The sequence below is a fragment of the Rhinolophus sinicus genome, chromosome 12 (assembly GCF_057876585.1).
Source record: "Rhinolophus sinicus isolate RSI-liver-muscle chromosome 12, RSI-T2T, whole genome shotgun sequence".
Classification (NCBI taxonomy): domain Eukaryota; kingdom Metazoa; phylum Chordata; class Mammalia; order Chiroptera; family Rhinolophidae; genus Rhinolophus; species Rhinolophus sinicus.
The window spans coordinates 14,337,271-14,361,268 of record NC_142512.1 but is presented as its reverse complement, the minus strand read 5'-3'; the positions used below and the strand labels follow the sequence as shown (position 1 = coordinate 14,361,268).

Sequence of the window (23,998 nt, the reverse complement as noted above, 5' to 3'; positions counted from 1 at the left end):
GAATATAATCAATAATGTTGCAAAGATTTTGTAGGATATCCAATGGACACTTGTTTTTTTGGGAGATCACTTCATGGACAGTGTAGGTGCCTGACCACTGCACTGTACACCTGAAGCTGAAGCTGAATAATAATGAATGTCAACTATAATATATATGTATATATGTATATGGTCACAGGATGTGGAGTACAGCATAAGGAATAGAGTCAGTGGAACTGTAAAGCCATATACAATGTCAGAAGGGAAGTAGATTGGGGGAGGGGGTTATCACTTTATAAGGGGTATAAATGTCTATTACGGGGAGGCCGGTTAGCTCAGTTGGTGCTCTTAACAGTTGCCTGTTCGATCCCCACATAGTCCACTATGAGCTGCACCCTCCACAACTAGATTGAAACAACTACTTGACTTGGAGCTGGTGGGTCCTAGAAAAACACACTTAAAGTAAATAAAAGTTTTTTTTTTAAATATCTGTATAACATTGTTTTGTACACCTGAAACTAATAAAAAAAGAAAGAAAGAAAAACAATTAAAACTGCAATGTGGAAAACAATGGTGGAGGCCCCCAGGCTGGGTTGTTGGCAGTGGGCTGGGGGAGAGATGGCTGTGATAGTGCAGGGAGACAGAAGTGGCAAATTTTGGAGGTACTTAGACAATACAGAACGTTTTGAGGGGAATTACATGGCAGTGAGGAGTCTGGGATGACCCCAGATGCCTCTCTGGGGACCAGGCAGATGAAGGTGAAACCCATCAAGATGAACATGGGTAGAAGTTGATTTGGGGGGCTCCTTTACCCCATGTGCATGTTCCTCTGGGTTGGTCAGTTGCTCCCACAGCTTCAGTCATCATCTGCCTCAGAACAAGTGCCTGACCTCTCTCCTGGTATCCCTAAGTGCCTCAAATTCTACATGGCCTAAACCATGGACCAGCCTCCACCAAAACACATATACAGAAATTCAGTTATTCAGCAAAGATTTAGTGAGCAATACTGTATGTCAGTATTTAAGGTGATAGGAATATATACCAGTTAAATAAAATTCTTGATCTCCTGGAGTTTGTATTCTAGTGGAGAAGAGACAGGTAATGCAAATAAAATACGCCAGAAGTTAGATGGTGACAAGTGCTATGAAGAATAAAACGGACAGACAGCGGTGGGCAGGAGTTGCAATTTTAAAGATGGTGGACTAGGAAGACATCACTAAGAAGGTGATGGTTAAGCAAAACCCTAAAGGAGGTCAAGGATTGAGCCATGCAGACTTCTAACTGAAGAGTGTTTCAAGCAGAGGGAACAAGGGCAAGGGCCTTGAGGCAGAAGTGTGCCTTACTTGTTCAATGAACAAAAAGGAGGCCAGTGTGGCTGGAATAGAATGAACAAGGGGGAGGTAAGAGATATCACAGGCCAGATCACATATGGCCTTGTAGACCATTGGATTATACTGTGATGATATGGGAAGTGTTGAAGGGTTTGGACAGAGAAGAGACATGAGAGTTACACACTGAAAGAGTGGTCCTGAACTTTCGCCACAAGTTAGAATCAGCTGGGGTGCTTTAAAAAATACCTCTGCCTGGGCCCCACTTCATAGCAACTAATTTAGAATATGTGCAGACATAAGAACTTTTTGAGAATTTCCCAGCCGATTGTAATGTGCAGCTAAGGTTTAGGACTACTGTGTTAGAAGGCTCTCTGTCTCTCTCTGCCTTATCCAGAGTAGACTGTAGGTAGGCAAAGGCAGAAGGAAGTTCTTGCAAAAAGCTAAAAGATTTGCAAAAAGATTTGATAGTGGTTTGGACCAAGGGCCAGAATGGTAGGAACAGAGTTGGTGAGAAATGGTCAGATTCCAGTTATGCATTTGAGCTAACAGGACTTGATGATGGCTTGGGTATAGATGTGAGGAAAAGAGAAGTTAAAGTTGACTCAGGCTTGGCCCAGGAGACTCTTCGCAGTACAGGCTCCAACCTGACTCTGTTTGGTCTTTTCCTGCTGCGCACTCCATTCTGAGCTCCAGACACTCCTCTTGATTTGTTAACAGTATGATCTTTTCCCTTTTTTTCCTGGTGAACTATGTATGCTGAAAACCCAGCAGGTGGATAGAAGTTTTACCAGTCCCCAATGGCAAAACAAGCCCACCTCAGTATCTACTTGTAACACTGAACACATTGTATCAAATTGTTTTAAAGGGTCTAAGTGGTGTGATAATGAAGTTCCAGAATTTGTTACAATGATGTTGCTAAACTTTTTTGATATCAGAGGAATTATTCCTTATGAATTTGTACCAGCTGGACAGTTAACCAAGTTTACTATTTGGAAGTGCTGAAAAGGCTGCATGAAAAAGTTAGACGACCTGAACTTTTCGCCAACAATTCATGGCTCTCGCATCACGACAATCCGCCAGTTCACACGGCACTGTCTGTGAGGGAGTTTTTAGCCAGTAAACCAATAACTATATTGGAACACCCTTCCTACTCATCTGACCTGGCCCTCAATGACTTCTTTCTTTACCTGAAGATAAAGGAAATATTGAAAGGAAGACATTTTGATGACATTCAGTACATCAAGGGTAATACGACGACAGCTCTGATGGCCATTCCAGAAAAAGAGTTCCAAAATTGCTTTGAAGGGTGGACTAGGCGCTGGCGTCGGTGCATAGCTTCCCAAGGGGAGTACTTCGAAGGTGACCTAGTGATATTCAGCAGTGAGGTATGTAGCACTTTTTCTAGGATGAGTTCGTGAACTTAATTGTCTGACTTCGTATGTTCCCTGCTGAAATCTGAGTTTCTTGGTATGTACAAGTAGGAAAGAACTTAGCTCTGGGAATTGGACAGAAGAGAGTCTGAATCACAGCTTATTCAGGTCCTAGCTGTATGATATAGAACAAGTTACTGCACCTCTCTCCGCTTCACGTTCCACTAACTTGCAGGACTATTGAGAAGACTGGATGCAATGTGCAGTAATAACAGGGACAGATTATCAAGCAGGCCTTATTTATCTTGGTTCCCTAAGAGCCCAGCCCACTGGCAGGACCAAAGCTAAGGTATTAGGGATCACACTACACGAAGGGTGGCTGTTCCAGATGCCGAGGTCTCCTCCACCTGGAGGTTCCCCACATCCCAGACATTGCCTGAGATGAAGGATGGAAATGCATCAAGAGCCCTGGACTGGGAGGTAGGAGCCTGAAGATCCAGTGCTGGCTCTGCCACCGGCATTCTGGGCCACTCTGAAGGTCCCACCTGAGGCCTTATTTTACTCATCTTTAAAATGAAGAACTATTGTGATCCTCTAATACACCTCAAATCATGTCTCCTCCCTGGATATAGATGCTTCAGTGGCTCAGAAGACAGTCCAACCTCTCAGCACAAGGCCCTCTACCTGCTATGCGCATCTTTCACTGCTGACCCTCTCATGATCTTTAAGCCTGCAACGAGGAGTTCTTTGAGGTTTCAAATGCACTGGGCTCTCTCTTGTTCTCTTTCTCTCTTTAAAGCTCTTGCCTTGGTCTGGAACATGCCCCTTTCCTCATCATCTAACTCAGGGGTGTCCAAACTGCAGCCCGCGGGCCAACTGCAGTCCGCAATCCATTTTTAATTGGCCCGCAGCAAATTCCAAAAATATATTTAGTTTACTTAAATAAACCAGGTGAGGCAATACGTACTTCACCTCAAGTGAGTGGCCCGGCTATTTGTGTATTTTACCGCATATGGCTCTTGGTAAAAAACGTTGAAAAAAGTTTGGACACCCCTGACTAACTCCTTTAGGTCTCCACTTAACACTCTGCTACACTGCAGCTGTTACAGGAGTCTGGAGTAGGGACTGGGGTGGGAGATAGAAATCCTGGATTTAAAAGTATGGAGATCATAATTAAAGATATGGGGTTGAATGAGATTACTTAAAAATCCTCATTTAGAGAAATGGTCTGTACTTTTTGAATGCATTCCTTCAGAAAAATTAAGTATGTACCTCCAGTGTACTACAGATAATGCACTTTATAAAACATACAGAAAAATAGAAATTAAAAAGTATAAAATTAAAATATATATACATAACAGTTCTAATTTATTTTTCATTAAAATTTGGAAACGATTGATTTAAACTGCATAGAGAAGCTAGCCAGCCACTGAAATAGGGAAAACCGGGAGAGCTGTGTCATAAAAGTAACATGATGTGTTTCAAGGACAGTGTGGCCAACTGTGTCAAACGTGGAGGAAAATGAGATTGAAAATCATCCATTGGATCTGGTGACCAGAAGGTCATAGTGGTTCATGAGATTGTTCCAAGAGCGTTTGTGGGGAAGAGATGGGCCAGAAGACTGACCAAAGTGGGTTGCAGCGTAAACCTGAGTCCAGACCTCTCCCGTGAGCTCTGATATGTCCGTCCCTGAGCTTCCCAACTACCTGTTTGGCGCCTCCACTTGGATGTCTCCGAGACATTTCAGAAGCAACATGTCCCAAACTGACCTTCAGATCAGCGTCTCCCAAATCCACCCTTCCTTCAGTTTTTCTCATCTGAGTAATAGCACCTCCATCCAATCAGGTGTGTAAACCAGAAATTTCCCTTTTATTCATCCTTTATGTCCAATCCACTAGCAAGACCTATCAGCACTATCTTTAAAATATATTCTGAATTAGACCTTTTCACCACCTCTTCCACTGTACGCCAAGTCACCACAATCACCTCACACCTGCTCCTCTTCAGTGGCCTCCTGGCTGGTCTCCCTGTTGCCATCCTTGCCTTCCTCCAATTGGTTAAACATATAAATCTTTTAAACATGAATCAGACCCTACCACTCTCAGCTTAAAAACCTCTCAATGAGAGCCGGCCGGTCTGGTGGCTCAGGCGGTTAGAGCTCCATGCTCCTAACTCCGAAGGCTGCTGGTTCGATTCCCACATGGGCCAGTGGGCTCTCAATCACAAAGTTGCCAGTTCAACTCCTGGAGTCCCCCCAAGGGATGGTGGGCAGCGCCCCCTGCAACTGAGATTGAACATTGCACCTTGAGCTGGGCTGCAGCTGAGCTCCCGGACAGCTCAGTTGGTTGGAGAGTGCCCTCTCAACCACAAGGTTGCCGGTTCGACGCCCGCAAGGGATGGTGGGCTGTGCCCCCTGCAACTAGCAACGGCAACTGGACCTGGAGCTGAGCTGCGCCCTCCACAACTAAGATTGAAAGGACAACAACTTGACTGGAGAAAAGTCCTAGAAATACACACTGTTCCCCAATAAATTCCTGTTCACCTTCCCCAATAAAATCTTAAAAACAAAACAAAACAAAAACCTCTCAATGACTTATTGTCATACTACAAACAAATTCTGAGTGCCTGTCTGCAAGGCCCGTACTGACCATCCGGATCCTCCTCATTACCCACTCCATATTGGTCATACTGGTTTTTGCTTTCTCTAACTCAGCCAACTTTCTCCCGCCTCAAGGATTTTGAACTGCTCCTTTTTGGCCTGTTTTGTCAGCTATTCTTTCTGCCTAGAATATGCTTCCTCGCCACTTTGTGCATGGTTAGCTCCAGCTTCAAATGGACCTTCTCTACAAGGCCTTCGTATCTAAAGGGACACACCTTCCACGGCCCCACTGTTTCACTTCCTCCCTGTTCTTTTCTTTCAAGCACAGTACAACTCACAATAATGTGTTTGTGTTTAGTTGTTTAAGGTCTATGTCCACTACTAGACGGAAAACTCCATGAGGGAAAGGATGGTGTCTGTCTGGTTCACAGTTGAATTTCCTTGTAATGTCTGACACATGATCAATACTTAATTAACACTGATCAGTACGTAGGTAATAGTGCCCCTTAAATATCTTCCAGTTCTCTATATGCTGTGGGTGCTACTCCAGCCTGCCTTGCCACTTTTTCTCACTCCTTTTCTGCCTAACTCAGAAATTCGGCCCACACTGAAGACTTGTTTAGCCCCCTAGTCCTCAGCTCCCCACCTCTGTATCTTTGTTCACTGTTTCCTTCACACTACAGTTATTTTAAGGATCATCTCAAACATTGTGAAGCATTTTCTAACCCCTAATACATGGTGTTCTGCCTCTGCTTTGAACCCCAAAATATTATGTAATTATAGCAGTCCCCTCATATCCGAGAGGAATATGTTCCAAGACTCCCAGGGTATGTCTGAAAGCACAGATAATACCGAACCCTATATACACTATGTTTGTTTTTTTCTCCTATATATACATACCCTTGCTGAAGTCTTCATATAGGCTCAATGCTTTCTGGCATGACAGGTTGTTGTCTATTGGAAGACGTTTTCTGTTCATTTCTGCCACCCACAAATGTAATGCCTTTTCCATCTTATCATGTACTGTGACTGTAAATGTTGTAGTTTGAGGTGCGACAGCAAAACGAGCAAATTTCTTCCTTCTTCGCAATTTCATGGATAGAAGTTTCGTTCTTACCCTAGATCTTAGCAACTTCATATTATCTTTTTCTTTCATTATTAAGTCAAGAACTTCCACTTTCTTGCTTAAAGGAAGCACTTTATGGCTCCTCTTGGCATATCCAAATTGCTAGCATCACTATTCTTGCAGTTTGGGACCATTATTAAATAAAATAGGGGTACTTGAACACAAGCACTGTGATACCCCAACAGTCAATCTGATAACTGACTGAGATGGCTGCTAAGTGACTAATGGGCTGGTAATGCTGGACAAAGGGATGATTCATATCCTGGTGGGACAGAGTGGAATAGGGAGATTTCATCACGCTACTCAGAACAGTGCACCATTTAAATCTTATGAATTATTTCTGGAATTTTCTATTTAGTGTATCTGGACCACAGTTAACTGTGGGTTAACTGAAACTGCGCAAAATGAAACTGTGGAAAGTAAAACCACAAATAAGGGGGGAACTACTGTAATGGCACTTCTCCTGTTCTCCCTTGCCTTAACTCTGACTTCTAGAGTAAGTGAGTACTCAATAAGTTTGTGAAATGACAGGACTGAAAACCACTACCCTACAGTAATCTTCAAATTCCAGTGAGCAACAGAACCATAAGATGAGCTTATCAGAATACACATTTCCAAGCCCCAAAGAGGGTTTCAGTGGAAATCCGCATTATTTCAAGCATTCTTTATGACTCTGATGCCAACCAGTTTAAGAACCTCATAACAAGCTAACTTGAAGTGAACAGAATTCCCAGACCCAAAGCTCACTGATTCAGTCTTAGGAAAGGGAGGTAGTTCAGAGGTTGACAATCCCTACCCTTCCTCCTCCAAGAGGTTAGATAAACAAAGACTCCAAAGTTATTTGCCTTTCTCTTTTAATCTCCTCCCTGCTCCACCTCTTTAAAAAGTACCCAGAAATTAAACACAAGGAAGCTCAAAAAGCCAAGGCAAGCCAGCCCAAGAGTAGAAGGCTTCCTCCCACAGGGGCCAAAGTCTGGACGCTGGGGTCTCCACTCAGAGCCTGGTAGTAAAAGCTGGTGCAGAATAAGGTGGTTCCAGTGGCTAGCAGTAACCCGGCCTGAAGAAGATACAAGGAAGAATACAAGCTAATTAGAGAAGGACAGACTGAGAAGGAGTGGGTGGGGCTTGGTCAGGGTTAGGCAAGAGGTGAAGATTACCCAGAGGGGCTTTCTGCAATGGGGCACCCCCAACAGGGCCAGGCTGTGTAAGAAGTGGTGTTTGTTGGCCTTGTCAAAAAGCTGTAAGAAAATGAGAAATGGGGATACTTCCTAAGGGACGCAGGACCCTGGACAAAAGTTCGTCCCCCAACTGAAGTCCCAGCTTGCCTCTCCCTCAGGCACCCAACCTCAGGCTTGCAGCCCTTGCTGCTCCAAAGATCCGCGCTCCGCCTCTCCCCTACTTCCCTCAGGGACCCCAGACTTTGTGCGCTCATAGACCCGGAAGTCGGGGAGCTCCAGCGCACCACTTCACCTCTTTCCCGTAGGCATCCGGAAACCTGGCGCCTGTGGAAAGGAGAGGAAAAGGTTACCAGTCCTAACGCCCCAACTCCCGAGAGGACCCAGGTGGACACTGGAGAGAGGGCGTCCCCAGAAGGCTTCTTGACTGGTGGAAGCACGCATGGGCAGTTCTGGGAATCAACTGGACCGGGCTGACAGACTTTAAAAGGTTTAGTGCTTCACGGACTGTCTGGTCGATGGGAGCCCGAGCACTTCCCATAGACTCCGCCCCTGCACCAGACCCCAAAGGTCGCCCCAAGCACAAGCCCAGCTCCATCCCCAGCCCACTGACCGTGGGCTCCGTAGGAGGCCAAGCCTAAGGCCCCGGCTCCAGACAAAGCACCCAAGCGGCGGAAAGCAGCCCCTGCCCCGGCCATGGTACTGGATGGTCACGCGCCGGGCGAACACCGCCCAGGCCACCCAAGAGGCCAGCCAATCCTGAGCTCCCATGCAAATAAGGTGCACAGGTGCCCAATGCGGGCGGTGTTCATTTTAGCGTCACCCGAGTACTTGAGCCTTTGTAAAACCTCTGTTAAGTGGCGAAGACGTCTGGCGGGCGGAGAAACTAGAACCAATTAGGAGCGGAGGAGCGGAGCAGTGGGGGCGGGGTCGGTGGGGCGGTACTAAAGGATTTGCGTCACGGATTGGCCCACTTTCCAAGTAGATCGTCTCTTCTAACATCCCCCCTCCCACCTCCGGCCAATTTCCAAAGATCCCGGTCCCTACGCAAAGTTCCGCCCCTTTCCCCACAGGCTCCTCCTTTTTAGCTTTAAATCAGACCCACTCTCAAAAAGAGGCGGCCCCACAGATACCCAAGCCCCACCCATCGTCATTAAACCCCGCCCGCTGTCCATATGGCTCCTCCTCCAGGTCCGAAGGCCCCGCCTTCTTCTTGTGATGCCCCGCCCCCTACAGTTCACCACCCCCCTTCTCCCCTCCACCTACAGCGAGCGACCCGAGGGTGGGAGACCTGGGGGGCGATTTCTCCACCCTGCCCCAGTCCGCTCGTCCATCCGTGGGTCTGTCCACTCCCGCCCTCTTCCGCCGTCTCCAATCCCCCCACATTCTGGAGAGCGGGCGGGCAAGCGGGTGCGAGCGAGGGGTGTGCGCCTCTCTCTCTCTCTGCAGGGGGCGGGGGAGGCGGCCGCGCGGTGACGCGCGGGGCTGCTGCGGCTGCTCCGCCAGCGGATCATCACTCTCGGGCTGGGATGGACGCGGGGCGGGAGGGCCCTGACGCGCGGAGCCAGGAGTACGGGCCTTCAGTCTGCTGAGCGTCCCCTGAAGCTTACCCCTTACCCCTGCTTTCCCTCCTAGGAGCCGTGCCGGCTCCCGCCCTCCTCTGACTTCCCGGACCTCCCACTCCTGCCCGCCCTCGGGATCGACTAGATCCCTCCCCCTCCCCGAGGATTCCGGCTGGATCCCTGCCCCTGCACCGCGGATCCTGCGCTCCCGGGCTCCGGGCTCCTGGGGATTGCCGTGGACTCCTCCTCCCGTACCCGATCTTTTAGGATCCTCCGCTTGTACCGCCTTCTGGTCCCTCGAAGCCGGCCCAAGGAGCCAGTGGACCCCCAATCCAGTCCTGTCCCGTTGCCCCCTCCTGGCTCCGCCGTCCCTACTGCGGGGTTCCCTGTTCTCGGGTTCCTCCTGACCCCATCCCCTACCTCTCCTATCCCCGGGGATCGACTAGATCCCGGCCCCGCCCCCTGGGGCTGGGGCGATCCCCCTCCCCCGCCGGGCGAGGCGCTGCGGGCGGGGGCTGGGCCTGCGGGACCGCGGGGGCTCAGAAGCCGCCGCCCCCTTCCCGAAGCCCGTCCGCCCCCTACTCGGAGCCCTGGATGGAGGCACCACGGCCCCAGGGCTGAGCCAGGTAGGAGCTAAGCTGGGCCGGGTGGAGGGGACTGCGTGGCGGTCCACTGGGGTCTCCCACTCCCCACCTCTTTCCCTGCGCCTGGTTTCCCCCACCCTGCTCTGTCTGCGTGTCTCCGCCTAGGGATGCTCTCGCCGTGTCTCTGTGTCTCGGTCTCTTTGTCTCTGCCTCTCTCCAGCCCATGAATGATCCTTTGAATGGGTCCACAGACCCCGTGTGTTCCCATCTCCCCCTCCCCCTCCTTCTCCCCTTCCCGGCCAAGCCATTTTCCCCACTGCAGGAAGAGGGGGGGCCTGCGGCCTGAGCCCCCGTCCCTCAACTCTCCCCGGCTGGGGGAGTCAGGCCTGGGCAGGAATGGAGAGAGCAAGGAATGGATAGGGAGGAGGGGAGAGCAAGATGTGGTAGACAGAGATGGAGAGAGCAGGGGAGAGAAAATGGGGGAAACGGAGATAGGGAAAGAGGAGAGAGCAGAGGGAGAAAGAGAAAGAGAGGAGGCTTGAGGGAGAAATTTGGGTAAGGGATTTGAAGGAGAAAGATGAGAAACACTAAGGAGGGAGATATAGAAGAGAGATAAAAAAAGACTGAGGGCGAGAGACTGAAGGCAAGAGCTGGAGCAGGCTGGAAGAGGCTAGGAAAGATGCTCTGAAGGAGCACTATGGAAAGAAGGGAGATGGGGGGACAGTGGGAAGGAAGAAGAGAAGCTGGCAGGGAGAAAGCCAGGGGCCCAAAGTACCTTAAGGGAGGGGGATGACAGAATGTTAGTGGAGGGGGAGGGGGTGGTAAGGCCATGGAAGCAGAGCCCAGCCTGGCATGGACAGAGGAGATCCTGAGGGAGCCAACCCAAGCCCCCTCTAGGTGATGAGGTTACAGGAGCTTAAGAGGACCTGAAAGGGGGGAGGGCATGACTGGGTGTGTGTGGTAAGGATTCCTGTGTCCTCATCTCTGGAATAAATTGACACCTGCAGAGAGCCACCCGCGGGCTGGCGCCTGGCTCTGAAAACCCCGAGTCAGCAAACAGCTCTGGCGGCTGGGGGGGGGGGGGGGGGATGCTGAAATGACCTGGGTGTCTGCCCCTTCAGTCCAATCTCTTCCCTTGTCCTGTCCCTGCTACCCTGAGCACCCAGGCATCAGAGCAGCAACTATGAGGGGCTGGCAAGGGGAAGGGGAGGTAAATAGCTGGGATGGGATGAGAAGAAAACCAAGGTTTGCCCCCAGGACATGGGTCAAAATGCTATGCAAGGAAGAAGAGGTGTCTGTGTTCCAAAGCTGTACAAGACTGTGGGAGGGGGGCAGTCAGTGTGTGCATCTGATGCCCTCCAAACCCGCCTCAGCACCCCTTCTCCCCAGCCAGAGGCCTGGTCACTAGGACTAGGTTCTGATTGGCCAACAAGGGGCAAGAGGCGGGTCTTTCAGGGTTCTCTATGCCCCCAATCTCCTGCTCCTTTAAACATATGTACTTCTTCCTCTATACTAAGGTTGGGAGAAACTCTAGCATTCTGACTCTTGCCTCTGCCCTCATGCCCTGAATGGACCCCATAACCAAGCCAGCCCCTTCCCCTCTTCCTCCAGAACCCCCCTCCAGGGTTAAAGCTGCAGCCCGTTGCCGAGGTAACATTGCGGGGCAGCATCCTGTCGCCCAGCAACCAGCTACAAGATCACGAATCTGTCCCCGGATTTGCCCCCCAGCATCCCCTCCCTACTCTAGCCCTTGACTCAAGGCACTTTAACTTCTGGGGAAAGAAATGGAGAGAACCTGGCGGGAAGGGGTACCTCTGCTGCACAAATCCTTAGGGAATGAATGGGATATTGAAGGGAGGAGGAGGTGCTGGGCTTGTGCAGTCCCAAGAAAGGCCTGAGTCTGGCCTGGTGTGGGGGTTCAATGCCATGAAATTACAGCTCAGGAGTAATTAACACGTATAAACAAACCCTCCACTTCCTGCTAATTAATGACTTGGTATTTTTATTTTCTCTTCCTTGTCTACCTCATCCCTCCCAGGGAGGTGGGAACTAGGACTCCTGAGTCCCTGAAGAGAACCTGCCTGGGAGGGATAAAGCTGCTGGAAGGGGTGGGCTGGGCCTGGGGAGCTGGCCGTCCTTCTCCTCTGGCTGTGTTCCGGACTTTTACCACATCTTGACCCCACCGCCAGCCTCAGACTTTTCTATCTGGGTCCCTGCTGACAAAGGGGGTGGCTGGGGTGGAGGGAGGTGCCAGGGGGCCTGAGGGTGGAAGAATGGGGGCAACTGGTCTGAATTCCAAGTCACTAACTACTTGTCTCTTCTGTTTCCCCATTCCTTTCTGTCTGCCCCATCCAATTTCCCTTCCCTTCTTCCACCTTTCTTCTGTATTTTTCTCTCTATCCGTCTGTATCTTGCATACCCTGTCCTTCTTCTCCGCAGGTCCAGCCTGCCTTCACCTTCTCCCACCTCCATCCCCTTCCCCACCCCTTGCCCCCTCCATGGAGAGGAACAGACCCCTTCTCTGTCCAGTCTAACCCAGGTCCCTCCCCAACCCCCTCCTCCCTCCTTTCCCCACCCCCTCCTCCCTCCTGGGGCGAGGGGGGCCTCCCTCCCTCTCCCCCCCTTCTCTCTCTCTCCGAGGGGGGGGGTCCCGGGGAGGGAGGGGGGGTACCCCCGATCAGCATGTGGCTCCTGGTGCTGTGTCTGGTGGGGCTGGTGGGGGCTCAACGGGGGGGAGGGGGTCCAGGCGGCAGCGCCCCCGGCAGCCTGGGCCTAGGGAGCCTCGGGGAGGAACGCTTCCCAGTGGTGAACACGGCCTACGGGCGAGTGCGCGGTGTGCGGCGCGAGCTCAACAACGAGATCCTGGGCCCCGTCGTGCAGTTCTTGGGCGTGCCCTACGCCACGCCACCCCTGGGCGCCCGCCGCTTCCAGCCACCCGAGGCCCCTGCCTCGTGGCCCGGCGTGCGCAACGCCACCACCCTGCCGCCCGCCTGCCCGCAGAATCTGCACGGGGCACTGCCCGCCATCATGCTGCCTGTGTGGTTCACCGACAACTTGGAGGCAGCCGCCACTTATGTGCAGAACCAGAGTGAAGACTGCCTGTACCTCAACCTCTACGTGCCCACTGAGGACGGTAAGGGCGCGGGTACCAGACTGGGCACCCCGTGGACACAGCCCACAAACGCACATGCAAACCTTCAGGCACTGGCACAGTCCAGGCTGAGAGCTAGGCTTTGTGGAGACAGTGAGCAGACAGTATGTCCCTGCCCGCTCTGCATGCCCTCTGGGAATGTGCGGGTGCCTACCAGGCAGTCCCAGGAACAAGCCCCACAGACAGCCATCCCAGCAGTTCTTTGTGCCCACAGAGAGGTCAGCAGACACTGGGCTGGACTTACCCACCCTGTCCCCACAGAGGCACAGAATGACCACTGAGGGTGATCGGGTGATGGCGACATCCATCACCTGCCTAGGCACCCCTCCAGCTGTGCCCCACCTCCCACCCCCAGGCCTGGGCTTGTCTCTGGCAGAGTTTAGAAACATCTGTACCTGATAGACAGAATAGACTCCTACTTTCCCCTAGGCCAGCACTGCAGACTTCTATCTATCACATCACATCCAGAGCCCCTTGCCTGAGCTAAGTGCCTCTTCTCCAAGATGCTGTGTTCACTGACCCCTACACAACCCTGAAGGATCAGGGAAACTCCTTGCCAAGGGCCCCTCCATTCACAGCACAGCCCACCCACTCCCATCCGAACACCTTCCCTGGGGCTCTCCCACTGGCTGTCTTATCAACCAACTCTCAGTTCACTACAACCCTGCTCATAACCCCCAGCACATTCCCCCTGGACAGTTCTCCACCTGCTAACCTGCAGCATATTAAGATTAACCAGAGTATCTTTCAGAGTACCTTCTAGTTGTCAACAACAGGTCATCAGCAGGACACCAGCCACCCCAATAGACCATCCTCACAGCCCCCACTTTATCCTTCTATCATCCCTTGTCACTACTCCAAAACACCCCAACACCTCCACAGAAACGATCCACTCCTACCACACCCACACAGGACATTTTCCAACAACTTTACACATTACACACAGGCCTGGTACCCAGGAACCCCTCTATGTACATCCTATACACCCAACACCCCTACATCATGTACTCAAGTCCCTCAACAGATCAGGAATTTCAACTAATCAACATTCAGGTCATGTACCCAACCAACCTACACACTGGCAATGTATGTGTTCCAACACCCCACACATCACAATTCCCAACACCCTCACACAGCATACACCCCAACACTTCTCTAAAAAGTGTGTACCCCATCACCCACACCTGTGGCTCCCCATGTCCCTGGATATAGATCATGTGCCCTAGTAATACCCATACGTAGAGAGACCTTTACCCCAAACCCTGCACCCTGGACGATGTACTCCACCAGGCCACTCACACCACAGTCCCTGTACCCAAAGTTCTCTCATGCCAATCACAGAACACCTTATGCACCTCGTACCCACCCCTGTCCTTCCCAATACCTCCCGTATAGATTATCCACCATATATTGCTCATATCAGCCATGTTCCCTAACGTCCTAACTACCCCTCCCCATGCCTTAGAGCAACCCATACACACAACACACGGAAGTATCATCCACTCCAATCCTACCCACATTCCAAGCACCCTGATAGACCATTTACCCCAACACCCTCTGCATAAGCACTATCCACTCCACATTCCCCAGTCTCCTTATGGACCACTTATCCCACCCAGCAGCCTCCCTCCTGTGAAGTCTTTATTCCATTGCCTCCACAACAGACTGTCCATCTCAGCATTCTCCATTTGTGGACTCTCCACCCCCCACATCTTCATATAGGCTGTCCAACCCAATGTCCCCCTTAGTAGGCTATCTCATCAACACCCCCCCATGTGAAACATCCACCCAGCACTTCCTACCAATGGACTGTTTACCCCAACACCTCCACATACATTGTCCACCTCACCCCCACATCACCTGTGCCCACACTTTCTATATTTTTAACCATCACTTACTGCAGACCTGCTTGGGGCGTGACACATTCAGGTGATCTCACTGAATCTTCACACCAGCTCTGGGAGGAGGAGGTTGACTCAGGCACACACACACACACACACACACACACACACACACACTTAATATTCCCATGAGCATGCAGGCCCTGCTGACTTCATCCCCATCCCTATCCTGTCACAGAAAAGAACAAGCCCTGATCCTCATGGGTCCCCATGGGGCCATAATTACCAGTTGGCAGAAGCCTTCAAGAGGTTGGCTTGGGCCTTGCTGACCCATCCTTCCCCCTGATGTTGAGGAGAAACCAGTCAGCCTGGGGGAATCCCAGACCTCTGGGTTCCAGCTCTTCCCTGACTAATCCCCCAATCTGAAAGAAACCTGAAGCCAAACTCTGGGCCCAGTCTGAGCCTTTTCCTTGACCGTGGGCACACTTTGTGTCAGGCTGGTTCAGGGCACTGTGATTCCTGTTCCCTATTTGTGAATTGAACCCCCAATTGGGGAGGGGGACTTTTTGGCATTAGAACAGGGATTGGTGAGGGGCTGGTGCCCCTGGTGGGAAATTTACCATTCGGAGGGAGGAGAGCAGCCTGGGTGAGGGATGAGGTTGGGGGGTGCAGAGGGAAGAGGTGGAGTGGAGGGCAAGACCTGATGACCCCTTTCCCTGCTTTGCCCCACATTGGGGAGATGGGGTGAGAAGCCAGGCCTGTGAGTGTGGATGGAAGAGAAATGCTGGCAGCTGGGAGGCTGGGTAGGTGGGCAGGCAGCCTTAGCTGACCTACCCATAGCCCTCAGTAGAGAGCTGAAGGCTTCCAGGGGCTGTGAGCTTTGGGAGCAGGCTGCCCCCCAACCCCAACCTACCCTCTGCCCTCCAGATTGGTCCAGAGGGAAGCAGAATCATTTCTGCTGCAGCCCCTCCTCTCTACAGCTTGGAAGAACAGGGAGGTGCTTGGCTGGCCCTGAAGAGGGCCTGTGTGAGTGGTGGCCCCAGGTGGCACAGCTGGCCTTGGTCTCCCAGCTCCCTGGCGAGATTCCCCTTCCCTCCCACCCTCCCTCTAACACCTTTCATTTCCAGCAATTAGCCAATATATCGACAAGCCAAATCCTTTCCAGCAGAGTCAATATGTCTTAAGACAGGCCTCAGCCCACTCAGCCGCCCCACCCCCCCAAAACCAGCCTTTTCTTTGGGGCATGACTTTTTCCGGGGAGGGGAACAAAATTGGGTTGTAGAAACGTTTTTCTCTTTTCTTGGTTTCTTTTTCTTGCAAACAAATTTTGCTTTTTTTGGCTTATTTTTTCTGCCCCCCACCCTCCCCTTTTCTGCTTTCTCTCCTCCCCTCCCCATCCACCACCTCCCCCAACCCCCATCTTTCCCCACAAAATTGTCCTTTTTTCTCTGTTTTGTGTTCCCGGTCTTAGGTCCGCTCACAAAAAAACGTGACGAGGCGACGCTCAATCCGCCAGACACAGGTAGATTTAAAAATCCCGCTGCTGCATGTGGTTGCTGATAAGAGGACATTCACGTTCACGGCCCTGCCCCTAACTAAATACCCCCACAGCCCTCAAGGCCCTCAGTCGTTCTCCCAACTAAAAATGAAAAAGAAAAGAAAAGAAAAATTTGTAATAATTGGAAAAAAGAATTATGAAAACTTCAAATGAAATTTGAACAATGTTGGACCCACTAGAAAACCTGCAAGAAAAACTAAACATGGCGAAAATAAAGTGAAAAAAGAAATTGGAATGTCAGGGAAAAAAAAAAAACAACCAAAGAATTGGATAAAATGTTTAGAGTTTGACAGAAATTTGGACTGTTTTGAAACTTGAGAAATGTAACATTTGAAAAAACTATTTTAATTTGGAGCAAAACAACATTTGAAAAAAAAAAAAAAAAGCTGGCAAATTGATGACACAATTGAAACATCAGAAACTTGCTACAATTTCCAAAAGCCTGTCAGATGCAGAAAACGAAAACATTTGAAGCAAATTAAAGAATTTGGAAATTTTTGAAAACAGGGCCCAATATCTTGAAGTTTCACCACAAAATTTTGGAAAAAAAATGCAAAGAACTTTTTTCTTTTTTTCTTTTTTTCCAAAAACGGATCTTTTTTTTTCTCTTTTTTTGTTTTTCTTTTTTTCTTTTCTTGTTGAATCTGCCCCGAGAGCTTCTTGCTTTTTGGTTGTTGTTTTTTTCTTTCTTTCTTCTTTCTTGATCCTGTTTTTTGTTGTCGGTTTTGAATTCTTGTTGCCCAAGCCCCCCTTCCTGCTCCTTCCCTTTCTGACTCCCCTCCCCCCACACTGGGAGTGGAGGTGTTGGGTGGGGAGGAAGGGGGGGAACTGAGGACATTTAGGACAGGACCTTGGAGGGAAGGAGACTCCAGCCTGAACTGCTGGAAGGCCACCGGAAGTTCAGGAACAAAGGGAAGAACAGGATTTGGGGAAGACACAGAAGGGGAACTGTCTACCTAGGAGCTCCAGGCCAAAGTCAGGTGGAGGGAGGTGGCAGAGGAGGTCCTAAGAGACAAGAGGCAGGAAGCTGTCTGTGGTGGGTGGACGGGATGTCTTAGTGACCTTTTGGTTGACCTGGCTGGAAGAAAGTTTCTAGCAGGTTGAGGGAGGTGGACAGAGGTGCTAGGGACCAGCTGTGGAGGCCCAGGCCTGGTTCTTGTTTGCTGAATCCTCAGGCTAGTCAGAGATTGCAGGTGTCAAGAAAGAGAGGGGCCTGTGGGCCAAGGGTGACCCCAGTCCTGGTGGTATGGTGAATCATGGAGGGGCTACAGGGCAGGGTACTTACTATAGCCTTGGGGCCCGTGGCAAGCCCTCTCAGACTCCACCCTCTTCTGGAATTAGTCACCCTCTGTCCAGTCTGGAGTGCCTACTACATGTGGCAGTGATTATGGGATCCTTTTGGGACATGACAAGAGAGGGGTCTGGTGTAGAACCCAGGGCTCAGATCAGTTTGAGGGGTCTGAGAGCTGCACCTTGGCTTCAATAAGCAGGATCTTTCCTACCTTGCCTCCTTCTGCCACAGTAATTAGGCTGGGGGTTGCCATGGCGACTGGGGAGGTGACCTAGAAAGGAATTAGGGCGGGGAGGAGACCAAGCCCCTAGGGACCCTAAGGCCTGTCACCCCCTCACCCACAGACCAGGCTACCACATGGAGCTGAGGCCCAACCAAGGTCTAAGTCTGAGGAAAGACCAGGACCATCCCAGTATCTTCAGCTCTAGTGCCAGCCTTGGGAGCTTGCTCTTCATAGGAGCAGGAAGGAGATTTGCTATGTGTGTGTGGGGATGGGGTTCCCTGGATCCAGCAGATGCCCTGAGGAGGGCTACCCCAACCCCTGCCTCTGTTAGGCTTCTTGGAAGGTCTGCCTGGCATTTGGAGAAGTGCTGTAGGGCAGACTGGCAGGAGGTAGGGAAGGACCTGCCAGGGCTAGCTGGGGAGGGAGGGAGGGGAATCCGGTCTTGCCCCCCAGGGACGGGAGTAACGTGTCCCCTGAGCTCTGGGCTGGTCTTCAGCAGGCCTTGGAGCTGGGTGGTGCTGCTTCTGGTCTCACTGTGTCCTTGTTCCCCAACCCCTGGCCCGCCCACCCATCCCCTCCCCACGCAGATATCCGGGACTCTGGGAAGAAGCCTGTGATGCTGTTTCTGCATGGCGGCTCCTACATGGAGGGCACCGGGAACATGTTCGATGGGTCTGTCCTGGCCGCCTACGGCAACGTCATTGTAGCCACACTCAACTACCGGCTTGGGGTGCTCGGTGAGGGGGGACAGCCAATTCTAGGGGCCGGAGTCTGGGAGAGGGGCCTGGTGGGAGAGGCTCCTTTAAGCCCAGCAGCTGCAGAGTGGCTTCTGGGCTGAACTGAGCTGCCCAAATAGGAGACAAGGGCACTGTAACACCCACAGGTAGCCCCCTTTCTTCCTCTACCTCCAGGTTTTCTCAGCACCGGAGACCAGGCTGCAAAAGGCAACTATGGACTCCTGGACCAGATCCAGGCCCTACGCTGGCTCAGTGAAAACATTGCCCACTTTGGGGGCGACCCCGAGCGCATCACCATCTTTGGGTCCGGGGCAGGGGCCTCCTGCGTCAACCTTCTGATCCTCTCCCACCATTCAGAAGGTACCAGTAACCTCTTCAGCCTGCTCATCCCACACCCCTGAACCTACCTGGTCCCTCTTCTCTTTTGGGCTGATACTGCCCAGCCTGAAACCTACCTGTCCCACCAGGGCTATTCCAGAAGGCCATTGCCCAGAGTGGCACTGCCATTTCCAGCTGGTCTGTCAACTATCAGCCGCTCAAGTACACGCGACTGCTGGCAGCTAAGGTGGGCTGTGACCGGGAGGACAGTGCTGAAGCTGTGGAGTGTCTGCGCCGGAAGCCCTCCCGGGAGCTAGTGGACCAGGATGTACAGCCGGCCCGGTACGGTCATGGGGGGAAGGGGTGGGGACTGGGTCCAGGTCTTCACTCTTTGCTGGTTCCAAGGAGGTTGAGGGTTAGGGGTGCCGACAGGCATTTTGTTTGGCAAAGAGAGTTGGACTTCAGGCCCCTCTATTGGCCCTGCCTGCTCTCAGAAACCTTCCCTAAGTGGAGGTGTCCAAACACAGCAAGTATGCACAAGGTGCCAGGAAGTGCTTCAGAGACTCCCAACACGTCAAGTGCCCTGAAAGACTCATAGATGAGATTTTAACTAGGAAGAAGGGTCTTTTGGGCAGAGGGCTCAGCAGGTGATGAACTGAGAGGAAGCCAGTGAGCAGGTGATGAGAGCTTAACCCCTTCTCCCCAGCTACCACATCGCCTTTGGGCCCGTGGTGGACGGTGACGTCGTCCCTGATGACCCTGAGATCCTCATGCAGCAAGGAGAATTCCTCAATTACGATATGCTCATTGGTGTCAACCAAGGAGAGGGCCTCAAGTTTGTGGAGGACTCAGCAGAGAGCGAGGATGGTGTGTCCGCCAGCGCCTTCGACTTCACAGTCTCCAACTTTGTGGACAACCTGTATGGCTACCCGGAGGGCAAGGATGTGCTGAGGGAGACCATCAAGTTTATGTACACAGACTGGGCCGACCGGGACAATGGCGAGATGCGGCGTAAGACCCTGCTGGCGCTCTTTACTGACCACCAGTGGGTGGCACCAGCCGTGGCCACCGCCAAGCTGCACGCCGACTATCAGTCCCCTGTCTACTTTTACACCTTCTACCACCACTGCCAGGCTGAGGGCCGGCCCGAGTGGGCAGATGCAGCACACGGGGATGAGCTCCCCTATGTCTTTGGTGTGCCCATGGTGGGTGCCACCGACCTCTTCCCCTGCAACTTCTCTAAGAATGATGTCATGCTCAGCGCTGTGGTCATGACCTACTGGACCAACTTCGCCAAGACTGGGTGAGGGCCAGAGGGGCTGGGTGGGGCACCCTGCAGGTCAAGACACACACACATCTTCCATCCTCAGATCCTTCTCTTTCTCTCACAAGGCCATCATCCCTCCACTAAGGCACTCTTGCCTTCTTGACACAGACACCTGCTGGATCGCTTCTCTGTGCCAGGCACTGGGCTGCATGTTAGAGATTCAGCAGTTACACAGAGAAGTGCCTGTCCTTTCTGGGGGTGGGCTCATTTGGTGGCTTTGGCTCCATGTCTGTCTCTCCTTCCCTCCCTTGCCTACCCACCCTCTCTCTTCTTCCAGTGCTCTGCCCTCTGTCTGACTGCTCCCATCTGTGTTTGAGCATGTGTAAGGGTTTGTGTGTGTCTGTCTCTTTATTGCCATTTCTATGTCTCTCTCGTGAAATCCATTCATATCTCTCCTTTTCCCTTTGTTCTCTTTGATCTGTTTGCTTGTTTGCTTGCTAATTTCAGCCTGGCTGTCTCTCGTGTGTCTTTATCTCCCTATTTCTATATGTTTCTATCTCACTCAGTCTCAGCCTTTGCCTCTCACTGGCCATCTCTCTGTCTGTCTCTGCCTGTCTCTGTCCCTCTGTCCTCATCTCTGGCTGTCTCTGGCAGTCTGTCTTCATCCCTCTTTGTATCTCTGTCCCTGTCTCTGGCAGTTTCTCTGTCTCTTCGTATACATTTCTGCCTCTCTGCCTCTTTTTCTCTGACTTTCCTTCTGTCTCCTTGGCTCTCTGCATCTCTGTCTGTCTCCCTCCGCATTCCTCACCCACACTCCCACACTTGTCGGAGCCTCACCCTCACTCCTCCTTTCCCTGCCCTCCTATGCCCACAGCGACCCCAACCAGCCGGTGCCACAGGACACCAAGTTCATCCACACCAAGCCCAACCGCTTCGAGGAGGTGGTGTGGAGCAAGTTCAACAGCAAGGAGAAGCAGTACCTGCACATTGGCTTGAAGCCACGCGTGCGTGACAACTACCGTGCCAACAAGGTGGCTTTCTGGCTGGAGCTCGTGCCCCATCTGCACAACCTACACACAGAGGTCTTCACTACCACCACACGCCTGCCGCCCTACGCCACACGCTGGCCACCTCGCCCACCCCCTGGCGCCCCTGGAACACGCCGGCCCCCGCCACCTGCCACCCTGCCACCAGAACCCGAACCTGAGCCAGGCCCCCGGGCCTATGACCGCTTCCCCGGGGACTCCCGGGACTATTCCACAGAGCTGAGCGTCACTGTGGCTGTGGGCGCCTCCCTCCTCTTCCTCAACATCCTTGCCTTTGCCGCTCTCTACTACAAGCGGGACCGGCGGCAGGAGCTGCGATGCAGGAGGCTCAGCCCCCCAGGTGGCTCAGGCTCTGGTGTGCCTGGTGGGGGACCCCTGCTCCCCGCCACCAGCCGAGAGCTGCCACCAGAAGAAGAGCTGGTGTCACTGCAGCTGAAGCGAGGTGGTGGTGTCGGGGCGGACCCTGCTGAGGCCCTGCGCCCTGCCTGCCCACCCGACTACACCCTGGCCCTGCGCCGGGCACCGGACGATGTGCCTCTCTTGGCCCCCGGGGCCCTGACCCTGCTGCCCAGTGGCCTGGGGCCACCACCTCCTCCACCACCCCCCTCCCTCCATCCCTTTGGGCCCTTCCCCGCTCCTCCCCCCACTGCTACCAGCCACAACAACACGCTACCCCACCCCCACTCCACTACCCGGGTATAGGGAGCGGCTTTGGGGGGGCCCTCTCCAGCCCTCCCACCCACAGGAAGTGCCACTCGGAAGGCAGGCAGGAGGACTTGGCAACAGGCTTTTCTCCTGTGGAGTTGTCACATGTGGAGAAGCATTAGGTGGAAATGGGTTTCCTCACAGGGATGCGTGTTTTTCCCATGCAGAGAGGCCCATTCTCTTCTCTGGACTTGGGCCTTTGAACAACTGTGGGGCATTTTGTCCCCTCCATTGGGACACCAGTCTTCGGTGTGTGGAAGCGTGGAAGGATTTTCCCACGCAGAGGTGTGCTTTCTCACAAGGGGGTGTGTTTTCCCATGTGCAGGGTGAGGTGTTTTTTTTGCCGCCCTGGACACATGTTGGCCCCCTCAAAGAATTTCTGCGGGGATTTGTATCCCAGAATCATGTTCCCTCATGCCTTCTCCCATCTCCTCCCTCCCCCCTACCCCATGGAGACCCTGGAAATGGTGTGTTCACATATCGTGACCCTTGGCCACCAGATAACCCAGGGTGGTACCTGGGAAGTATCGAGGAAATCACAGCCTCCCGCCCCCCATCCCACTGCCCCGTTTGCCCCGGCAAAGCATGTTTAGCACCCCTGGCACAAGCCAGGTGAAGCACGTTCTCCTGGGTAGGCCTCGCCTTCCACAGGTGGCAGACCCAGAGTTCCTGCCAAGGGGGCAGGGGAGATCCGTGCATCCTGTGCTGCCTGGGCACTTGTTTTCCCATGGGTCCAGGGTACATTTCTCAGAGTGGAAACGTTCTTGCATGTGGATGTGTGTTTTCCCATGCAGATTGCCCCTTTCTCTCCAACTTCTCTGCATCCCCAGGCCTCAGGCCCAGCACCTAATTTCTCCCCACCACAGCAGGTGGGAAGAGACTTCAAACTGACAGAAGCTGAGGAGGATATATAAGGCCTGAGGGAAGAGCTCTGCTCCTCCCTCCCCTAGAGATGCTGAGTTGGGGGTCAGAGGTGTGGGACCTGCCACCCATAGAGGCCATGCATGTTTGACCAAAGCCCTTACTGGGGTCTGAGGACAGCCTTTCCCTCAGTCCTCAGACCATTGTTCATCAGTGCCAAACTGGGTAGGTGGGTTTACAGGGTGAAGACCCCCAAAACGTGCCAGTCCTGGGCCAGAGCAGGTAAATGTGGAGGCAGGTGGGCTACAGGGGAGAGGGAGGTGGCAGCTAAAGGGGTTCTACCTATGTGTCTCTTCTATCTTCACCATGTCTCATCCCTCCCTCTGCCTCAGTTTCCCTATCCCCCATTTCTGTCTCCCTCTTTGAAGCCATCCCATGTCTCAGTGTCAGACCAGCTTCTCCCCTCAACTGCCTGCTCCCTTTGTTTGACCTATCCCCTCTTCCCTCAACCGCCAAAGCTTAAGGAAAGGAGAGGTGGAAGGGAAGAGAGAAGGGGAGAAACGGGACAGGTTGAGGAGAGAATGAGGTCAGCTATGCTGAGGAGCAGATGGAGGGGGCAGTGGGGGATGGGGCTTGGGTAAACACCAGCAGGAAAAAAATTGAAAGGACATGTAAGGTGACTGCTCAGAGGGGACCCAAGGAGAAAGGATTTGAGTCTATGGGTAAAAGAACCATGTCAGGAAGGGTTTTAAGGGACACCAGTGGAAGAGAATCCTTATCTGCTGGCATTTTGTGGGTTGTTAGTGCCAAATTTGAGTAGGGGGTGGGGTGCTGTCTTCCATTGACACCCAGATCCAGAATCCCTGGTCTTGGCTCCCCAGAACTTTGCCTTTTGACTGTCCCTTCTCCCACCTCCACCCATGGAAACTTCATTCTTTTCCCACCCCTTCCCCTGCCTGATCTAGTTCCTTTCCAAACAGCCATGCCCTCTAAATGCTAGGGACCTGGGCTCTGAACCCTTTAGACAGATGCCCCCCAAACTGGGGCTTGGGAGAGGGGCTGGGGGGCCCCATGATTCAGCCACGGACTCCAATGCCCAGCCCTTCTCCCCAGAACAATTCCCTGACAATCCCATGTCCCCATCCTTCGCGGCTCTGTACACATTTTTAAACCTGGCAAAAGATGAAGAGAATATTGTAAATATAAAAGTTTAACTGTTGATTGTGCCTGTTGTGATGTTAGGAGGTGGGGCAGGGGGCTCTGAAGAAACAAGC

The 23,998-nt window shown here is 52.4% G+C and overlaps 2 protein-coding genes across 5 annotated transcripts; one reads left to right on the top strand and one right to left on the bottom strand.

Moving 5' to 3' along the window:
* Nucleotides 1–7,242: 7,242 nt before the first annotated feature.
* Nucleotides 7,243–8,362, bottom strand: TMEM256 (transmembrane protein 256). Its single transcript, XM_019745064.3, has 4 exons — nucleotides 8,194–8,362; nucleotides 7,876–7,907; nucleotides 7,563–7,643; nucleotides 7,243–7,462 (listed from the first exon to the last, which is right to left on the bottom strand). The coding sequence occupies exons 1-4, from the start codon at nucleotides 8,276–8,278 to the stop codon at nucleotides 7,319–7,321; spliced, it is 342 nt and encodes a 113-aa protein (XP_019600623.1). The 5' UTR covers nucleotides 8,279–8,362; the 3' UTR covers nucleotides 7,243–7,318.
* A 515-nt stretch (nucleotides 8,363–8,877) lies between these two features.
* Nucleotides 8,878–23,943, top strand: NLGN2 (neuroligin 2). Of its 4 annotated transcripts, none has more exons than XM_019745154.3 (8): nucleotides 8,879–9,768; nucleotides 12,166–12,859; nucleotides 16,190–16,240; nucleotides 18,378–18,527; nucleotides 18,678–18,887; nucleotides 18,995–19,187; nucleotides 19,552–20,148; nucleotides 20,987–23,943. In XM_019745154.3, the coding sequence occupies exons 2-8, from the start codon at nucleotides 12,409–12,411 to the stop codon at nucleotides 21,858–21,860; spliced, it is 2,526 nt and encodes an 841-aa protein (XP_019600713.2). In that variant the 5' UTR covers nucleotides 8,879–9,768; nucleotides 12,166–12,408; the 3' UTR covers nucleotides 21,861–23,943. The 4 variants fall into 4 exon arrangements, with proteins under 4 accessions (XP_019600711.2, XP_019600713.2, XP_019600714.2 ...); XM_019745151.3 differs by having other exon boundaries at nucleotides 8,883–9,768; nucleotides 18,702–18,887; XM_019745152.3 differs by lacking the exon at nucleotides 16,190–16,240 and having other exon boundaries at nucleotides 8,878–9,768.
* Nucleotides 23,944–23,998: the final 55 nt, after the last annotated feature.

Bases quoted from the DNA above. Each gene is read 5' to 3' on its own strand.
- TMEM256 (XM_019745064.3), bottom strand. From the start codon at position 8,278: ATGGCCGGGGCAGGGGCTGCTTTCCGCCGCTTGGGTGCTTTGTCTGGA. The intron at 7,908-8,193 runs GTCAGTGGGCTG...TCCTTTCCACAG, and splicing joins GGCCTCCTACGGAGCCCACG to GCGCCAGGTTTCCGGATGCC. The intron at 7,463-7,562 runs GTAATCTTCACC...TATCTTCTTCAG, and splicing joins ATTGCAGAAAGCCCCTCTGG to GCCGGGTTACTGCTAGCCAC.
- NLGN2 (XM_019745154.3), top strand. From the start codon at position 12,409: ATGTGGCTCCTGGTGCTGTGTCTGGTGGGGCTGGTGGGGGCTCAACGG. The intron at 12,860-16,189 runs GTAAGGGCGCGG...TCCCGGTCTTAG, and splicing joins CTACGTGCCCACTGAGGACG to GTCCGCTCACAAAAAAACGT. The intron at 20,149-20,986 runs GTGAGGGCCAGA...CTATGCCCACAG, and splicing joins ACCAACTTCGCCAAGACTGG to CGACCCCAACCAGCCGGTGC.